General features: G+C 36.3%; 1 protein-coding gene across 4 annotated transcripts in view; it reads left to right on the plus strand.

Annotated features, from left to right (window-relative positions):
• Positions 1 to 19,320, plus strand: part of USP3 (ubiquitin specific peptidase 3) — a 104,124-nt gene that overhangs the window by 20,379 nt on the left and 64,425 nt on the right. For 2 of the 4 annotated variants that reach the window (XM_059372219.1, XM_059372220.1), the window contains exons 2-3: positions 12,696 to 12,756; positions 16,662 to 16,793. In XM_059372219.1, the coding sequence (XP_059228202.1) occupies positions 12,696 to 12,756; positions 16,662 to 16,793 (193 nt within the window). Of the gene's footprint in view, positions 1 to 11,612; positions 11,742 to 12,695; positions 12,757 to 14,116; positions 14,182 to 16,661; positions 16,794 to 19,320 lie in introns of those variants that run through there. The other 2 variants (XM_059372221.1, XM_059372222.1) reach the window with 2 other exon arrangements.

Consider the following 19,320-nt stretch of genomic DNA (forward strand, 5'->3'; position numbering starts at 1 on the left):
ATATGAGTTGAAATCATTCCTTTTTTCTTCTTTGCTAAAACAAGAATTAGAAATTTTTAAATGTTTGTTTACCTAAAGAAAATGAAAACTCCAATTCAGAAAAGATATATGCATCCTTATGTTTATTGTAGTGTTATTTATAATAGCCAAGATAAGGAAGGAACTCAAGTGTTGATCGACAGATGAATGGATAAAGAAGATGTGGGAGAGGGGTGCCAGGTTGGCGCAATCAGTTAAGCACCTGCCTTCGGCTCAGGTCATAATCTCAGCAGAGATTGAGCCCCACACCAGGCTTCCTGCTCAGCAGGGAGTCTGCTTCTCTCTCTCTCTCTCTCTCTCTCTCTCTCAAAAAAAAAAAAAAAAAAGAACTGGGAGACACACACACACACACACACATATACACACTGGAATATCACTCAACCATAAAAAAGAATGAGATCTTAGCATTTGCAACAACATAATGGACCTAGAGGGTATAATGCTAAGTGAAATAAATCAGAGAAAGACAAATACCATATGATTTCACTCATATGGAATCTAAAAAACAAAGCAGAAACAGACCTATAAACAGAGAACAGACAGGTGGTTGCCAGAAGGGAGGGGTGGAGAGACTGGCAAATTGGGTGAGCAGGAGTGGGAGGTACAGGTTCTAGTTATGGAATGTTTAAGTCATGGGAGTGAAAGGTACAGCATAGGGAATACACAGTGGTGTTGTAACAGTGTTGTACGATGGCAGATGGTAGCTACACTTGTGAGCATAGCATAAGGTATAGAGTTGTCCAATCACTGTTGTATACCTTAAAACTAATGTAACAAGACACGAAACTAATTGTGTGTCAACTGTACTTCAAAGTTAAAAAATATTTTAAATGACTTTGGTCTAGCACATTGTATTGGGTGTTGGTTTACTCAAGGTATGTTTTGCGTGGTTAGATTGGTAAATCAGGATTTATTTTTATTTTTATTAAATCAAGCCCGATGCGGGGCTTGATCCCAGGACCCTGGGACCATGACCCGAGCGAAGGCAGAGGCTTTAACCCACTGAGCCACCCAGGTGCCCTGGTAAATCAGGGTTTAATCTCTGTTATGAATACCTCTGAGTTCAGTATTTTTCAGTATGATTTTGATACTTAAGTTGTCTCTGTACTTAAATATTTTATCTGAGTAACATCTTCCTAAGTTGTCTAAACCTTTTTGCACATCTCTCAGAATGTACACCCGAACTGTATTTGCTTTCTAAATATATTTATTTTACATTAGGTGTATAAAGTTTAATGATTCTGACATGAAGGTGGTTTAGTAGTTCAGTCAAATTTTGAAATAAGCATATCAGGATTGAGTATTTTATCTGAGTCATTTGATGTTTTGAATGTAATTTAATTTTAGGTCAGATATAGGAGGAGTTTCTGAGTTTTAACTTTAATGTGACTTATGTATATGAAATTCTTCTAGGCAAAGGAATTGTTAGCTGAAGTTCCTTTTAGTGGGTGTAAACTAAGAGAAAAAATTTTTTGAGAATTAGTAGTCATGGTATATGTGGCCATACGTTAACTGTTAGATATAATTGCAGCAACCAGAATTGACCCCTGCCAACCATTTTATTCTTTCTAATGTGTTTTTAATGGAAAGGAACTGACCATCACTGGTGCTTTCTGTTTGTTAGGCCCTTTGCTGTGCACTGTATATCTTTTGTCTCATGAAATCATTAACACAGCCATGTGAGGTAGAGGTGGTATTTGCCCTGTATTACAGATGAGGAAGCTGGCTCTGGAACCAGCTCCTGTAGGTCATAGAATAAAACTGGTAGAGCGAGAAGGTAAATTTAAAATCGCTGGTCCTGAAGCCCATGCTTGCTTCATTATATCACATGACCTCTAACATGTTTATTTTGAGTCTGTATAGTAACAGTTACATCCTTATGAGGGTAACCTAGTCATTTGGTACATTTTTATGTTAAAGAAGGAAGATTTCTTGGGGTGCCTGGGTCACTCAGTCATTAAGCATCTGCCTTTGGCTCAGGTCATGATCCTGGGGTCCTATGATAGAGCCCTGCATTGGGCTCTCTGCTCAGCAGGAGGTCTGGTTTTCCTTCTCCCACTTCCCCTGCTTGTGTTCCCTCTTTCTCACAGTCTGTCAAATAAGTAAGTAAAATCTTTAAAAAAAAAAAAAAAGAGAGAGAGAGAGAGAGAGAAGGAAGATTTCTTTCGGCAAGAGTCAAGGGCAGGTGATGAAGGCCTCTGCCTAGTTCACCAGATGATCTGGAGTAGAATTCTGGTCATTGTGTCCTTCCCTCTCTTCCTCTTTCTGGGCTGTCTGTGCAACAGTTTTATGAGAACTTTAAGAGAAAAATGTGAGCACTTCCTTGGAAATCTTGGGATTCTGGTTATTAGCATGTGGGCTCTTGATTCCAACTACAGAGGCCTGGGATCAGACATTGCTGTGTGAGACAGGGATCAAGTCAGGCTGGCTCAGGAGTATGTCAGAACTCAGAGCAAAGACAGAATTGGAAACAGAAATGAAGTAGGATGTTCTCAATTCATAACTGTTCAGTTTTTCAAATCGAACCTTTAGTAAAATCTGAGGTTTCCCAGAATGCTTATTAGAGAACATAATCCAGAGAGGGAAAAGGTATGAAGGCTAGGCTTGGTAGCTTTAAAGGAGAGAAAAGGAATTCTTGCGGGTGCCAATGACACTTTCTTAAGGATCTTTATTCAGAATTTGGGGTTGCTATGGAAATAGTGGTTTTTTTGAGATTTTGAAGGTTGTTTTTATAATACAGGGCAACATTAGGAGTGCTAAAGAAATAATTAGGTTGCCTTATAGTAGTGACAGTACATCTGGATTTGAGTTATTAAAATATTAGAAGGAAAAAAAATATTGGAAGGATACAGAAAGATCCAGTCCCAAAGATGATGGCAACTTAGTTATGATAGGCCACTTTTTACTTTTACTTTTACTTTCTTACTTTCTTTTACTTTCTTACTACTTCTGTTGCAGAGGGATAGTCTAGCCCTTGCATAGTTTTGATTCTTATGGGTGGAACCTCTTGGAGGCTCCCATCCTCACTTCTGTTAAACAAGAGTGTTAATCATTTCAGTGAGTTTGGCAGGTGTGAATGATGGTTGCTCTATCACTGATACCCTTCTTTCTATAAGTGGTCTTCTGATTATCTACTGCTGTATAACAAACTATCCCACATCTTAGTAGCTTATAACAACCATTTTACTTTGCTTCTGATTTTGTGGATCATACCTCAGGAAGAACTTGGCTGGTGTTGCATCTGCTGGAGTACCTGGGGCTGGAGCGTCTTCTATCAAGATGGCTTAGTAACCTGCATGTCTGCTGCTTCTGTGCTCTCCCTTTCCCAGTCCTCCCATGCCATGGTGTCATATTCTCCAAGGTCTACCCATGTGGTTTGGGTTTCTCACAGTATGTTGGGTGATCAGACTCCTTAGATGGTGGCTAGCTTTTCCAAGAGTAAGCATTCCAAGTAATAGCGAAAGGAAGCTGCCAAATTCTTAAGGCCTAGTCCTGCAAATGAATACGGAGTCACTTCTGTCTTACTCAGTTGGTCAGGGCAACTACAGAGCCTGCCAAATTCAAAGAATGAGGACACAGATCTACTTCTTGATGGGAGTAGTGTCAAAAACTTTGTGGCTATCTTTAATCTGTTACAGGGCTGCTAAACAGAAAGGAGAGAATGATTTGAGAAATATTGAATTGTGACTTTACCAGAAAACAATTTACTTATTTAATGATTCAGAAAGACATTTATGGATTGCTAAGTCTTTTTTTTTTTTTAAGATTTTATTTATTTGAAAGAGATCACAAGTAGGCAGAGAGACAAGCAAAGGGAGAGGGGAAAGCAGGCTTCCTGCTGAGCAGAGAGCCCAGTGGAGGGGGGGGCTCAATCCCAGAACCTTGAGACCATGACCTGAGCCGAAGGCAGAGGCTTAACCCACTGAGCAACTCAGGTGCCCCTAAATCTTGAGTAAGAATGGAAGTGAGGCAGGAAAGAGCTGCCAGAAGGTGGAAAAGGTTTTAATGGGCAAAGTGGAAAGATGACCAAGAAAAGCTTTGCTTCATCATTGCCTTTCCTGCCTTGTCCCTAAACTCTTGGTTCTGTGATCCTGGCCTTGAGTCCCAACCTGCCATTTCTGTCCTCTTTGCATTTGGTGCTCATGCTTGGTCTCCTCCTCCTCCAGTATTTGGACCTCTGCTTAGTCTCCCAAAGTCTGCATTGGCTCACTCCTTTGGCCCTGAGCACCTCCTGTTGCTTTTTAAGAGAACTGTCCTATTTCTCTGTTCCTTGGGAACCCAATGCCCATTCCCAGAATGATCAGCACTGGAGGATGGGGGGGGGGGCGACAGATAATGAGTTTGGTTCCATTCAGACTGCTCTGGCACCTTTGGCAGTTGCTTAAGATAACTGGATTTCTTCTTTTCTGGACTATATTATGGCCCAGTTCCTGCTCTCTCTTTATCTGACTTTACCTACTTCTTTCCCCAGTAATTTCAGAAGATTCAAGTTGAAGATAGGAGAGACTTCAGGACTTTTAGCATGGAATAGGCTTGTGAGCATATGGTTCAGATAATATTTATGGTATAAAGAAGATTATGTGCCTTGCTCTTAAATTTCTAAAAATATCTCAGTTGGAGGGTTAGTTGGGTTAGTTCTAGAATATAATTCTACTTATGTTTACTGAAATATTCATAGAATTTTTATGATAATACTGCCCTATTCTCTAGTTTTAAGAGGAATAACACTTTTGCTATTGATGCTTTTGTGTAGTGTGTGTATACGTGTGCGTGTGTGTGTGTTTTGAAAAAGAGCTGCAAAAATTTTCTTTTCACTGATTATATTTTTACAAACCCATAGAGTTATAAAAATCTTGGACTTTGGTTTAACTTACCACTCGTGGTTAGTAGTTTAGAATAAGTCTATTTCATTAAGACAACTTTATAATACCAGTATCTTTAAATATAAGCCATTTAAATTTTTATTATAAAAGAAGGAATGTTTTCTGAAAAAAATCACTGTAGTGGAAAGTAGGTCCATGTGTCTCCAATCCCTCAACCCATTCCTTTTACATAACCATTAACAGTTACCATATATCCTTCCAGACTTTTAAAAAATTTTATATAGAGGCATATAATATACACACAGAAACACATAGTATAAAATCTTTTTAAAACAAAAATGACAACCTTCTGGACTTACTGCTTTACAGCAGTCCATGCCTTCAAACAGAGTTTGGTTTCTAGTTCTGTCACTTACTAACTTAGCAAGTTACATAACTTGTCTCTGCTTCAGTTTCTTTATCTGTAAAACAGGCCAAAGTATAGTGTATTCCTTACTGGATTTTAGAGGATTAAATGAAGTAATATTCTTGAAGTGGTTGCCATAGTGCCTGGCCCATAATATGTCTTGGATGAATATTAACTAGATAAAAGTGAACTTGCCTTTTTTTTTTTTTTAAAGATTTTACTTATTTATTTGACAGAGAGGAACACAGCAAGATGGGGAGCACAACCAGAGGGAGTGGGATAGGGAGAAGCAGGCTTCCCACTGAGCAGGCAGCCCGATGTGGGGCTCCATCACAGGACCCTTGGATCATGACCTAAGCTGAAGGCAGATGCTTAACCAACTGAACCACCCAGATGCCCCATGAACTTGCTTTAAAAAAACAAAACAAAACTATATTATTAATGTTTTCTTATGGCTTGGTAATAGTTTTAGAGTGTTGAGCTTTAAAAATTTTGTATGTGTTGAGGGAGTGGTGTTCTGAGTTTTACTGTCATAGCAGCATGTTTGTTCAGTGATTCCACACACTTTCCATCCCCACAGCTGTGATGAGTTGCTGCTACTGATGGGCAATGTGGTGGGAATGTGTTTGTCTCAAGTGGTTCAAGGCAGGAAAAAAAAAAGCTGAAAATCACTGGTTTAGAAAATTACACTACATTAGCAATTAATCCTTCTGTTAAGTGGAGAGTGGAGAGTGGAGTTGGAAGACGTTTGTCTGTAGGGGAGGATGACATTATTGTTTCATTTATTTTATCCCTTATGTTCTTTGACGAATTATATGATTAGAGGGGATATGCTTATTGCCTAGTCTTCATATTACAATGAAGAAATAGACCCAGAAGAGAAGTGATGTTCTCAGTTCTATAGCTAGTAGTGGTAGAGCCAGGACTAGAATCTTGGTCATCAGATCCTCACCTTTCTGAATTCTTAAGAAGATAAAGAGCCTCTCACTACCAGTTGAAGCAACAATTGCATAATGGATGCACTGTAAGTGGCTTGTGTGTCAGTGCTGTATGCTTGAACTATTTTGTGTGTAGAGGCACTGACTAAGTTGTGTCATAAGCATTGGTGCTTGATGTTTGGTAAGAAACAAAACTTTATAATTTCAAGAGAGAGGTGCCTGGGTGGCTCAGTCAGTTGAGAGTCCAACTCTTGGTTTTTGAGATCATGATCTCAGGGTCATGAGATCAAGCCTCTCATGGGACTCTGGAGTCTGCTTGAGATTCTCTCTCTCCCTCTGCTCCTCTTCCTGCTTGTGCATGTTTTCTCCCTCTCTTCCTCTCAAAAATAAATTAATTTATTAAAAAAAGAATTCCAGGAGAGATGTTGATAGGCTTTACATATCATATGTACTCTATATTGTTAGATTCTTAATGAATAATAAGGGGATTGAAGACTAGTGGTTAGGTGGAAAGTGTAGATGCTGTTTTCTCCTATGAACTCTTTGTCTTTTGAACGCAACGTGAAAACATCTGTGTGTAAATAGGCCCTGGTACACACAGATTCCCTAGTTTGCAGTCTTTCTTATCTCTTGATAAAAGGAGTATACTGCCATTCCTTTTAGAAAAATAGTAAGGAATAAAACCACTTTGGTCTGTAGATCATTTGGATACCTTCCCTCTACCTCTGTGCCCTGTCAATTCTCACTTCCTGGTTTCTAGGCGAGTTAAAGCTTTAGGGACTTTAGGAGGAATTCATGGCATTAGCATGATTTAGAGGCTGGTGCTCTTCCATCTCTCTCCCCTGCCCACCATATGTGTTACTGTCTCTACCTTCTCAAAGGTGGGCTCTAGTTCAGGAGAGGATCAAGACTCTCCTCTTCCTCCAAAAAGGCCCTGTTGCCAAATTGCAGACCTGGTGGCTGAGGTGAGAACAGGGCCAGAGGATGGTTCTAAGGCCATAGCAGAAGGAGGAGAGTAGAAGGAGCCTAGTTAGTACCAACTTCTGGGCTGAGATGCCTGAGCTTAGAAAAGGGACACTGAGTTTGTGGTTGGAAGAATCAAAGCAAATGGGAGAGATTGCTGGAAAAAAGAGTAACTTTGGCAACATATTCTAAGTAAAAGGCAAAACTCTGTTTATGAGATCCAGTGATCCTGTTGTGGCCAAGTGTAACAGTATGAGAAATACACTGCCCAGCTTTCTTGCTGTGACCATCACCTTGAAGTGTGATTAAGTCTAATAAAAAGAGCCCTAATAAGTTCTTAGACTTACCTTTTTTTTCTTTAAAGATTTTATTTATTTATTTGACAGAGAGAGAGAAGGAACACAACCAGGGGGAGTGGGAGAAGGAGAAGCAGGCTTCCCACTGAGCAGAAAGCCCAATGCAGGGCTCGATCTAGGACCCTGGGATTATGACCTGAGCTGAAGGCAGACGGTTAATGACTGAGCCACCCGGGTGCCCCTAGACTTATCTTTTTGAACTTCTCTAAGTTCCCATCCTTATAATTCTTTCTGTCAAGTTCTAACATTTAACATTAAAAAAAAAAAACACAAAAAAACCTTCAGCTTAATATTTTTATATTTTACCGGAAAGCTTAAAAACATTTTTATTGACCATGTGTGGTTTTAAAAAAAATACATATACACAGTTGACCCTTAATACAGGTTTGAACTATATGGGTCTACTTATATGTGGATTTTTTTCAATTAATATAGTGCAATACTGTAAATGTATTTTCTTTTCCTTAGGATTTTCCTAATATCTTCTTTTCTCTAGCTTACTATATTCTAAGAATGTGATATCTAATACATATAACATACAAAATATGTATCAGTGGACTATTTATGTTATCAGTAAATCTTCTGGTCAACAACAGGCTATTAGTAGTTGAGTTTTGGGGGAGTCAGAAGTTATATGTGGATTTTTAACTCTGCGGGGGTTGGGACTCCTAAACCCTCCATTGTTCCAGGGTCAGCTATACATTTTAGTTAGTTACGTTACAGTTCACATAGAGTTTTATAGAAGAGCCTGGAAACCTCTAATGCTGTTTCCATGGGAAATATGTTCATCCTACAGATAAACCTTTGAAACTCATCTTCGTATAAATTGAGACTACCTTTTATAAGAGAGTGCCCCTTAGGTGATAAAATGAATAATTTTAAGATTATTTATGATAGTCTTTTATTCATGTTATGTCCTGTTCTGTTCTTTTTTTTTTCTTTAAGATTTTATTTATTTATTTGACAGAGAGAGATCACAAGTAGGGAGAGAGGCAGGCAGAGAGAAGGAAACCGGCTCCCCACTGAGCAGAGAGCCGAGGTGGGGCTCGATCCCAGGACCCTGAGATCATGACCTGAGCCAAAGGCAGAGGCTTAACCCACTGAGCCACCCAGGCACCCTGCCCTGTTCTGTTCTTAACAATAATTGAATATTAACAATAACTGAATAAAGCCAATATTTTTCATCCTATTTTATATTGTTTTGAGTACATCAAAGGTTCTTAATTTGAATAAGGTGAATATTCCCCAATGCAGTACAATTAAGTGGCTTCAGAATGCCTCATTATACCCTATTCTATGTATCATATCCTATTCTATGTAGCTTTTTAGCTTTCACATGTCTTTCTGGTATTAAAAGTATTAAGCTCTCAGAAAGTACTGTCATTTAAATAGCCAAGACCAACTGTCCTATCACATATTTTTAACTTTCTTATTATAAATATTCATGATAGAAGAAGTCCGGTTTCTTAACTCAGAAAGGGAACTTTTGAGATTTACTAAAAGGCGCAGTCACTTGTTTGCATGTTTTTAAAAGTCAATACTTTTTCCCTTTTACTCTCTTTTTTCATGCCTGTCTAAAGTACCTGTTCATTTAACTACTTATTTTATTGAAGTAAAATTCATAAAACATAAAATTAACCATTTTCAAGTGGACAGTTCAGTGGCATTTAGTACATCTACAACCACCTCTGTCTAGTTGTAAGACACTTTCATCATCCCCAAATAAACCCTATACCTATCAAGCCATTATTCCCCAATTTTTTCTCCCCTCAACCTCACGGTGCCATTTTAAAATTTGAAATTGAGAAATTAAAAATTAATCAAACTTTTTGAGGCAACTGAGATATTATAAGACTAAATATAGAGTACACTGTTCTAAATTCAATAACATGCAGAAATGCATTTAATATACTGACAGTGGAGGGACTCCTAGGTGGCTCAGTTGATTGAACATCTGCCTTCAGCTCAGGTCATGATCTTGGGGTCGTGGGACTGAGCTTAGCATCTAGCTGCATTGGGCTCTCTGCTCAGTAGAGATTCTCTTCCCTCTTTCTCTGCCCCCCACTAGTGCTTGCTCTCTCTTTTTCCTCTATTTCAAATAAGTAAGTAAATAAAATCTTTTAAAAAATAATATATTGGTAGTGGAGAAATTAGATAATGAAATTGTATGTGGTATGTGTTGTATTTTTCTAACTATAAGGGGGAACAAAAGAACACTTGGTAGAAAACACACCAAAGTAGTAGTGATTTTGCTCTAGATTTTCTTTTTCTCATTTAAAGGAGGAAAAAAAATCTTCCTTAATTAAAATGAAAACAAACTCTAGATAGTTAAAAACTTGAACCTAAACTTACTATTGTAATGTAATTTTTTATTTCAGGTTAATATTAAACTTCAACAGCTTTTTTTTCCAGATTGAATTATGGCGTTCCTTAGAGAAAAAAAGATTTGTTGGAGAAACAAAACAATAATATTCTTTTCAGTCCTCCAAATTATCTCAAACTGTGAATACCTATTTCAAATAAAATGTGTTCTTATTTATTTACTTATTTATTTATTTTTAAAAAGATTTTATTTATTTATTTGACAGAGATCACAGTAGGCAGAGAGGCAGGAAGAGAGAGAGAGAGAGAGGAGGAAGCGGGCTCCCTGCTGAGCAGAGAGCCCGATGCGGGACTTGAGCCCAGGACCCGGAGATCATGACCTGAGCCGAAGGCAGCGGCCCAACCCACTGAGCCACCCAGGCGCCCTCTAATTTATTTTTTTAAATATACTTTATAGAACTTTCTTTTTAAACTATAAAACATTATATTTCTTTAAAACTTTTAATTCAATTCATTAATTTAGTTAATTAACATATAATGTATTACTGGTCTCAGAGGTAGAGGTCAGTGATTCATAATCTTTTATAATACCCAGTTCTCATTACATCACATGCCCTCCTTAATGTCCACCACCTGCAACCTTTAGTTTGTTTCCTATGATTAAGAGTCTCCTATGTTTTGTCTCCCTCTGTGATTTTGTCTTGTTTTATTTTTCCTTCCCTTCCTCTGTGCTCCTCTGTAAAAAAAATCACATTCTTGTTAGTATAAGTCAAATACCACAGGGGTGTACAAATAAAAAGCCAACAGTCTCCTCTCACATATGGTCTTTTCTTGTACCTGCTTATAATAATTGTTTTTAGCAGTTTGGAAGGTGTTCTTAGCCTTTCAGTCATGTAGCTTACATGCAAATATAATAAAACTGGACCCAATTGAGTAAAAAACTCAAATGCCTTCAGGATGACTCCGGCAGTTAATGTAAATGTGTGAATATACTAAGGACAGGTAGGACCCTGGCTTGCCAGAAGGGAATTTTACCATGCAATTTTCATATTCAAAAATAGTTAGAGGGGCGCCTGGGTGGCTCAGTGGGTTAAAGCCTCTGCCTTCGGCTCAGGTCATGATCCCAGGGTTCTGGGATGGAGCCCCATATTGGGCTCTCTGCTCGGCAGGGAGCCTGCTTCCCTCTCTCTCTCTCTCTCTGCCTGCCTCTCTGCCTACTTGTGACCTCTCTGTCAAAAAAAATTAAAAAAATAAAAAAAAATAGGGCCCTTCGCTGGCCAGACAGGCAGCATCTCTTGGGCTGTGTATCATTGTGCTTTCCTAGTTTTCCTTGCCCACCTCTTCCCTCCCAGACAAATACAGAATGAATGTATGTCAGAGATTTATTTAACTCATTAATGAGGAAACCAGCAGGATGTTAAAGCTGATTCTAAAAGCATATGAGGAATTGAGTGAATGCAGGTATTGAAGAAAGAACATTGAAATGAATAAACTCAATATAAAATTGGTTAATGACCTACTGGGTGGTAAAACCATTACCTTTGGAGGGTGCTGGAGAGATATTATCTCTACCAAATAAAAATCTGTAAAAAAAACCCAAAAACCTATTAACTTCATAGAATTTGGGTCCTAATCAAAGGTAAACAGATAAAACTATAATTAAATATATTTGGGAGGACCTATTAAACAATGTTTCATTATACATTAAAAGGGCTTACAGTTCTTGATGAACCTTATTTCCAATTTTGGTTAATTTTTCTTACAGGGAGAAAGGCCTGTAAGGCAAGAGCAGTATAGTAGGGACCAGAACTTGGAAGAGCTTGGTGTCTTAAACTAGGAAACTAGGAAATTTGAAATTTCAACAAGTGTTTATTGAGCACATACTACATGCCAGGTAGTGAATTTATTATACTCCTGAATTTATGGTTGTGTTGTGGTGCCTCTCCCATACCCCTCATATGTGGACTTGTGGTTCTTAGGGCGTTGTATTAGGTAGTCACTGGGGAAGCTACTTTTCCCAAAATACACATGTTCTTTGTCCTCTGTCCCGATCCCAATGTAGATATCTTGCCTGAGTAGAACATACATGTTTTGAAATAGCTTTTCAGGTGATTTTTATGTCCCTTCCCTTTTGAAAATCATTCCTATATTTATTGGGCTTTTTTTTTTTTAGGTTGAATGAGTAAACTGCAAGCAGAATTATAATCAATATTTTTTAAATTTTCATTCCTTTCTTATCTGCCTCATCCCTGTAATACTAAAACTAAAATAATTAATGTCTTGGTTATATCCTCAGCAAGAATTAAATGCAGTTGTCAAATTTAGAATTGTATTTCATGCAAGCAAGACGTAAATTTGGGAAGAACTGGATTTAGTTTTCCTAATTGTATCTTTAGGTTATGCCTCTCATTAAGTAAACTGAAAAAGTTGTCATTTATAATAGTATATAATCTGCCTGGCAAAGACGTGTGATTAAAAAATTCGACTTAAAAAAATGTTTTTAAGAGAAAATAGACTGTCATTAGCTTGTTGGAGACCATGGCAAAAAGAAATAAGTAATAAAAGAAAAAAGTGTGTATGTGTTTAACTTGTGGTTGAAGTATTTGAGTTGAGCCAACAATTAAAATGAGCAGCCGTTGTGGACATGCATTTCAGTTCTTTTAATATAACTTTAATTAGGCAGCCTTTCTGTGTAAATGCACTCACAAAACAGAGATTTGTGATTTCAGTACACCTAAGCAGCCATGGAATTTATAACTTAATCACAGGATATGATATTACAGATTAGGGGAGAAACTGGGAAGTAACATGATACAATTGGTATATTGTGTATTTTTCTTTTTATTAGTGTGCCGCTCCAACAAAAGCCCCTGGGTCTGTTTGACTTGTTCAAGTGTCCATTGTGGAAGGTAGGTGACATTACTTCACTACCCTACTTGCTTTTTTCAATTTGCCTTTAAGCTTTATGTCAAAGTTTTAGTGACTTGGATTTACTAGCACCATTGCTTAATTATTGTATGTAATTCTCTGAAAGTCTTCCCTTTCCCAATAGTTTGTTTGCTCAGTGTTACAACAGAGAAAAATCTAGGGGGAAAAACCTTTATATTGGTACTCAGAAGAATTAATTTTGATGATCAGATAATCTAGTAATATTTGATTGAAAAGATGAAATGAGGAAACTTTGAATTCTTTAAATAAAAGTTTACATTATGGTTGTTTGTTAAACTTTTTAATAGGGTAAATTTAAGCATATACAAAAGTATAGAGATAATATAATTGAACCCCATGATTTTCATCACCCAGCTTCAACAGTGATTAATACCTTGCCAAACTTGTTTCACCTATTACCTATACTGTACTGATTTCTGAATCAAATTCCAGATATCACATCATTCTTAAAACAAAACAACAGAATGTTTATAGATACAGGAATTCCCTGGAAAATGATCTTGTTAATAGAGTTCATTATCTATTGCTGCCTAAAATGTACCAAATGTTTCATTGTTCATTAAGACATTTTTGTTTTCAGGGCCTTAACATCTCCTACCCCCCAAATCTTGTTCAAGCCTGAGCATTTCCTCCCCTTTCTTGGCTTCAAAATGATGTTACATAAATACTTTAGTAACTTTTTTCTTCAAACTCAAACCCAAAAATCAACCTTTGCATTCTTTTTTCTTTTTTAAAAGATTTTGTTTATTTGACAGAGAGAGAGACAGGGAGAGAGGGAACACAAGGGAGGGGGAGTGGGAGAGGGAGAAGCAGGCTTCTCACTGAGCAGGGAGCCCAAGGCAGGGCTCCATCCCAGGACCCTGGGATCCTGACCTGAGCTGAAGGCAGCCGCTTAACGACTGAGCCACCCAGGAGCCCCTCAACCTTTGCATTCTTTCAGCTTGACAGCACGTTTATTTCTATTGCTCTTTTAACTTAGAAAATCCACTTCGAATTTACTTAGAAGTTAATAGCTTAGCAGCAAGAGAATAGGAAATCAAACTGTCACACACGCTGAAATCTACATTGTATTTGTTAGGACTATTTCCCCATTATTTTTAAACCCTCATTGCATGAATAAAGCATCTGTGTTCAGTTAACTTTTGATTTTTCACATTTTGAGTCATGGAATTGAGTATTTTTTTTCCATGTACACTTAAAAGTACCTTTGTAAAATGTTAACTGTATATCCTAATTGTGGCTGTTGTGGCTTTGAAATCTCTAGGATTTGGGGAACCTGAAAATACTTTGTACAGATAACATTTTTTTTTTTTTTAAAAGAAGACAAGTAGAAGCACTTAAATTCTGCATTTGAAGAGACAGATTCCTCTCCTAGATTTTGAGAGGTGAGAATTATAATGCAATAAAATTTATATAGTTCTGTTCTCTAGTTGTCTCATAGTGCTCTACGACCTAAATCTTGAAGGTCCTATGTTAACAAAAAGACCTTACAGACTCTCAAAAATTGGAGAGGTTAATGTTCTTAATAGCAAGGGGCAAATAGTTCTCTAAGTAGGTTTTGGAAAAATAAATTGAAAAATTTCTAGACTCTGCAGGTAGTCTGTTACCAATTGTAAGCAGTCTTAAGTTTAGAAATTCAGCATAGTTTCAGAGAAATATGATTAAGTAGATTAAACAGTGAGAGTAGCTTGTATTTGGATCTTCTTTTTACATAGCTGATTGATTAATTTTCTTTTTTCATGTGATCCTGGATGTTGATTGCCAGGGATTCTGATTTTTCAGTAATTGTAGACCAGTTTCCTGCAGAAAGTCTTAAGCTGAATATTCCTTCAATTTATCAGTAGCATATTTGGGTTGTATATTCCATCGGCCTTCACAACATCATCCCATTTATTTTTCAAATTCTTATGATTGTGGTTAGAAATCTGTGGCATATATATTGATGGTTTTCCTTTTTAGACCAAATTGTTCAGTTAAAATCTAAAATTAGATGAGGGAAATATTTATCCAGTTTATACATAATTGGTAACTTCTGAGTGGTATATTTGAATATTGGCCAAAACATTGCAGTAATATAATATTAATTATCAGCAATAATATAATATTAATATCAACAGTAATATACTTCTTGCTTACAATGCTTACAATAAACATCTAGTACATTGAGACTATAGTGTGGTGATTAAATGACCTCTATGTACTATGTACAGATGATCAGTTTTTGAAGACCTGAGAGTAGTGATGCCTTATGATTATATTGTTTAGTATTGCTTTTTCTTTGATTTTGAAGGTGCTCATTATAATTACTACTTTTGTTTCTCATGGCACAGTATGAATTATATAAGCATAGGAAATTGAGCTGATTAGATATGGAACCTACACAATGCCTTGGAGTTTACCTTTTAAATTATGTGTTGGGTGTTTCTTGACCTACATGTGCTTAATATGACCACTTCCTAAACAATTATATTGTACAAATTCTGAATAAATAGTAATTAAGCATATAAAGGAATACATGAGTAAAATAATTACCAACATCCATTCATTCATTTATGCATTCAGATCCATGAATTTCTTAATTTAATCAGCTAAGAACTCATGAAGTCTAAGTACTATTATCTCCATCTTACAGATGAGAAAATGTAAGTGCAAAGCTACTTTTGAACCCAGGCAGTGTAATTTTTGGGTTTATACTCTTAACCATTATTTTATTTTAAAATTGATTTTAGTTTACTTTTGTGGACAGAGGATCCATATACACATGGTTTTTCGTTATGTTTACTATAGTGAATAAAATGGGGAAAAATATGATCAAAATCTAAGTTGAGGTTAGTATTGCCTCTGATGCTTCCAGCTTTCCTAGGGCCGAGGCTGAGCCTGAAGTTTGTCTTCCCTATTTACCCCAGATGTTCTGCTTTCCCCAAGGTGAGTGTTGCTCCTGGTCTAATGAAGGTGCCTCATGACAAAACTTTAACTCTCTATGTTTATTTTGGTACCATTTGACCAACATTTGTTTTGACTGACTTTTCAATAAGGTTTTGCCGTCTGTAAATTTACTACTTTCTAGGAACTGGGAAGTTCTGTTTTATAAGGGTCTTCACAGTACTGGCCAGTTACAACATCATACAGTAATTAAGTGGAGGTTTAGAGGAACTTGGGTGTATGCCCTGTGCATTATTTCAGTTTCCTTCTGCTTTCTGTAATGTACTGATTTATTAAGTCTAGTTGGAAAGTGTTAGAAAATTGTTATGAATAGAGTCAACCTTTGATTATCTTTGTCCATGTAAAGAAATGGTTTATATAAGCTTAAGATGATTTGTACTTTGTATGTTTCTAAACAAATGTGTTTCCATATGAGTGGAGATAATTATTTAGGCAGTTGAATAAAATATCTAAAGCTATATTGATGAGAAAGAGAAGATTATGCCTGTTTCCTTATCTGACTTTCTCCTTTTATATTAAGCACAGCAGCCCAAGTGCAGTCTAAGAGTGATTTAGTTTTCAAATCTTGCCTTTGAGAATAACCTGAGTTGGTTAGCAGTCTGAGAAAATCTTAAAAAAAGGAAAAAAGCTATCAGCAAAGGGATTGATAAGTGATAATATCTGTGATATTGAAACTGATTTGCATAGATGAGCCTTTCCTTGCCTGGCCCTAATCTTCTGTATAATTAAAAGTCGACTGTCATGTTTGATTGCAAAAAAGCATATTTTAAGCACTCCACTTAATCACTAACTAATTGAATGCTCTTTATAGGACTGAATGCTCTTATAAGGAGGAATTCTTTCTCATTCTCATTTTATTATCATGTGTTAACTTCCAAAGCAATATGTAGATTAAAATAAAATTTTATTTGGTTTTTGTAAGGTATGTGAATGGCCATGCAAAAAAACATTATGAAGATGCACAAGTACCCTTAACTAATCATAAGAAATCAGAAAAGCAAGATAAACCTCAGCATACAGTATGTATGGATTGCAGTAGCTACAGTACATACTGGTAAGTATTAATATTTTCTGGAGATGATATTTCTTACTCAGTGTGTGCAAGTGTTTTTGCATTTTCCTCACTCTTTGTCCTCCCCTATCAATCTCTAAACCTTTTGCTACTGCCATTACCTCCTTTTAGTTTCGTTAGGATGCATAGGGCATTGGAGCCATCAGGAAAGCCTGTCCTTATTCATTCAGATTTTACTGGGCATTGTTCCCTTCAACTTCTGGGCCTCCTCTTTCCCACCCCTCTGTTCCCTGTTCATCCTGATAAGCTTCAGGGCAATGAAAAGTATTTCTTTGTGGTTCTTTATAATTATTTTTCTTTTCTTATTTTGTTTTTAATTGAAGAATAATAAGATAAACACTTGTGTTCAAAACAAAACAAAAGCCTAAGCCCATGTTTTTACTGTCCAGTTAACAATTTGTTATATAATCTTGAAAATGTAACTTCTTGGTTTAAAAAACTGTTTTGACAATCTCCCTTCTCCCAGCACAGATCCTCTGTTCTCCTCTGTAGATTAAGAATTTCATGTGTAGCTTTTCAGGCTTTTTTTTTTTTTTTTTAATTTAAAGTATCACATCCTTTAAAAGGAGATTGGAGGCCCTATTCTCTCTTTGTAATATAATATATGTCTGTTTTGTATAAATGACAATGAAATAAGCATTGATTTTTGTGACTACTTAGAACTAGATTATTTAGGTTATAGTAATGTTAAATAATTCATATTCATTTGCTATGCTTAGATGGTCAGTGTTTCTTGCAGTTTTAACTTCAGTGTGAAGCAAATTTTTTTCCTTGACTAGTAAATTGTGACAGATAATTCTTTACTTGCTTTAAAGCATTTACTCTCAATTAAAAAGGTTTTTGGCATTGAAGGGAAAAAAAGTCATTTAAAAGATCCCTTTGGAGATCCTTTTTGACCATCCAACCCTTAAATGTCATATGAAAGCAGTACGGGACAGGAATGGGGATTTAAAATCTAAAGATCACTTTTGATTTACACTCTACTGGAGTTTTATGCTAATCTTTTCTACATCATTCTTAGTTGATTGTTGTATTATAGAAAAATGTCCATCAAAAGGAAGAAAGAGTGCCTTCCTATTTTAAAATTTTTGCAAATTTAACATTATTACTTTGTGGCTTTTGAATGAAATACCTTAAGGTTTAGTCATTCAAACCACTACTCTTTCAGTGAGAGATGTGCAGACCTGGAAGAGAGAGAAGCTAGAGGTAGATTTTTTTTTTTTCAATAAAAATGAAAATCTTCCCAAGATTTTCACACACAGGCTAGTGCTCAGTTTGCTGTTATTTCCTCTTGTAAAATGCTACTTCCTATGAAAGGTAAGCATTAACCAGGCTGTTAAAGTGTTCTCATTAGTTTTTCCCTCTTTCCCTTAGGAAACTTACATACTAGAATGACAGAGCTACCTAACTGACAGAACCATATGTTTCTTTAAGACTTAACTTTTAGAGATCAGAATTTAAGATCATTCTTTAGGTATAATTCACAATCATTGTTGTAAGTCATGTCAGCCTGTATGTACCAGACGTTGAAAACATTCATTCTTGATTTTCAGTTAGCAGTTAGCAGTTAGCATTAGCAGTTAGCAATTGCTAAATGGGTAAGTTTGGAAATACAGTTAAATCTCTGTGTGCTATAACAAGTTTTCATTTGGGTTTTCTTCCAATTGGTAAGATTATGAGGAAATAGTAACTCTTTTAGGAAATTTTAAAACTTATCTTAATGGAGTAGAATATGTCTCTTTAAAACTATAGGTTACATACTTCAGTTCTTCATTTATAAGAATATACTTTTTGCATTTTGTAGGAGTACCTTTATTAACTAGGATTGGAATTTGATTTGTTTTATGTTGGTATAATATGCTAAAGTACTTGAGGTTTCATGGCTGAATTGTAATTAAATGGCAGATCTTGGACTTTGGGGAGTACATACCATGGTGGAGGCTTCTTGGGCAACTGCATCTTTTGTGTGAAGTTATATAGAGGGGCAAATGTTTGGGCACTCAGAGCTTCTGAAATGCAGGAAGGGAACTGCAGCTGGTCACATTACTGTGTCATATGTAGGTTTAAGAACAAAATGCCCAGGGAATCACCATGTAGCATTACACTGATGCCTTAAAAGAAATCTATGATAATTACAAATTAATAAAGGTGTAGTCTAAATTAACATTTTCCTCACACCTCAGCATGATAAAAAAAAAACCAAAATGAAAAAAGATTTCTTCTTCTGTATGAATTTGTGTGTGTTGTTTTCTAGTATGCTTCAGTAATTTCACTTAATTCAGTTTATCAAGTTTCCTTGCACATAAGTTTCTTATGGTTAGACTCAGTGATTTGCTTCAGAGGTAAAATATTGGTGCATTAGTTTTGACCTATTTGATTATTGTTATGCTTGTAGTCAAAATCTTTTGACTTCAGGTATTGTTAAAGCTCCTTTTCCACATGCTCTCTGCCCTAAAGAGGTTGAAACATGCTCTGAGGCTTATAGTTTATCCTTTTTTCCCCTTTCCAA

The sequence above is a fragment of the Mustela nigripes genome, chromosome 13 (assembly GCF_022355385.1).
Source record: "Mustela nigripes isolate SB6536 chromosome 13, MUSNIG.SB6536, whole genome shotgun sequence".
In the NCBI taxonomy this organism is placed as follows: domain Eukaryota; kingdom Metazoa; phylum Chordata; class Mammalia; order Carnivora; family Mustelidae; genus Mustela; species Mustela nigripes.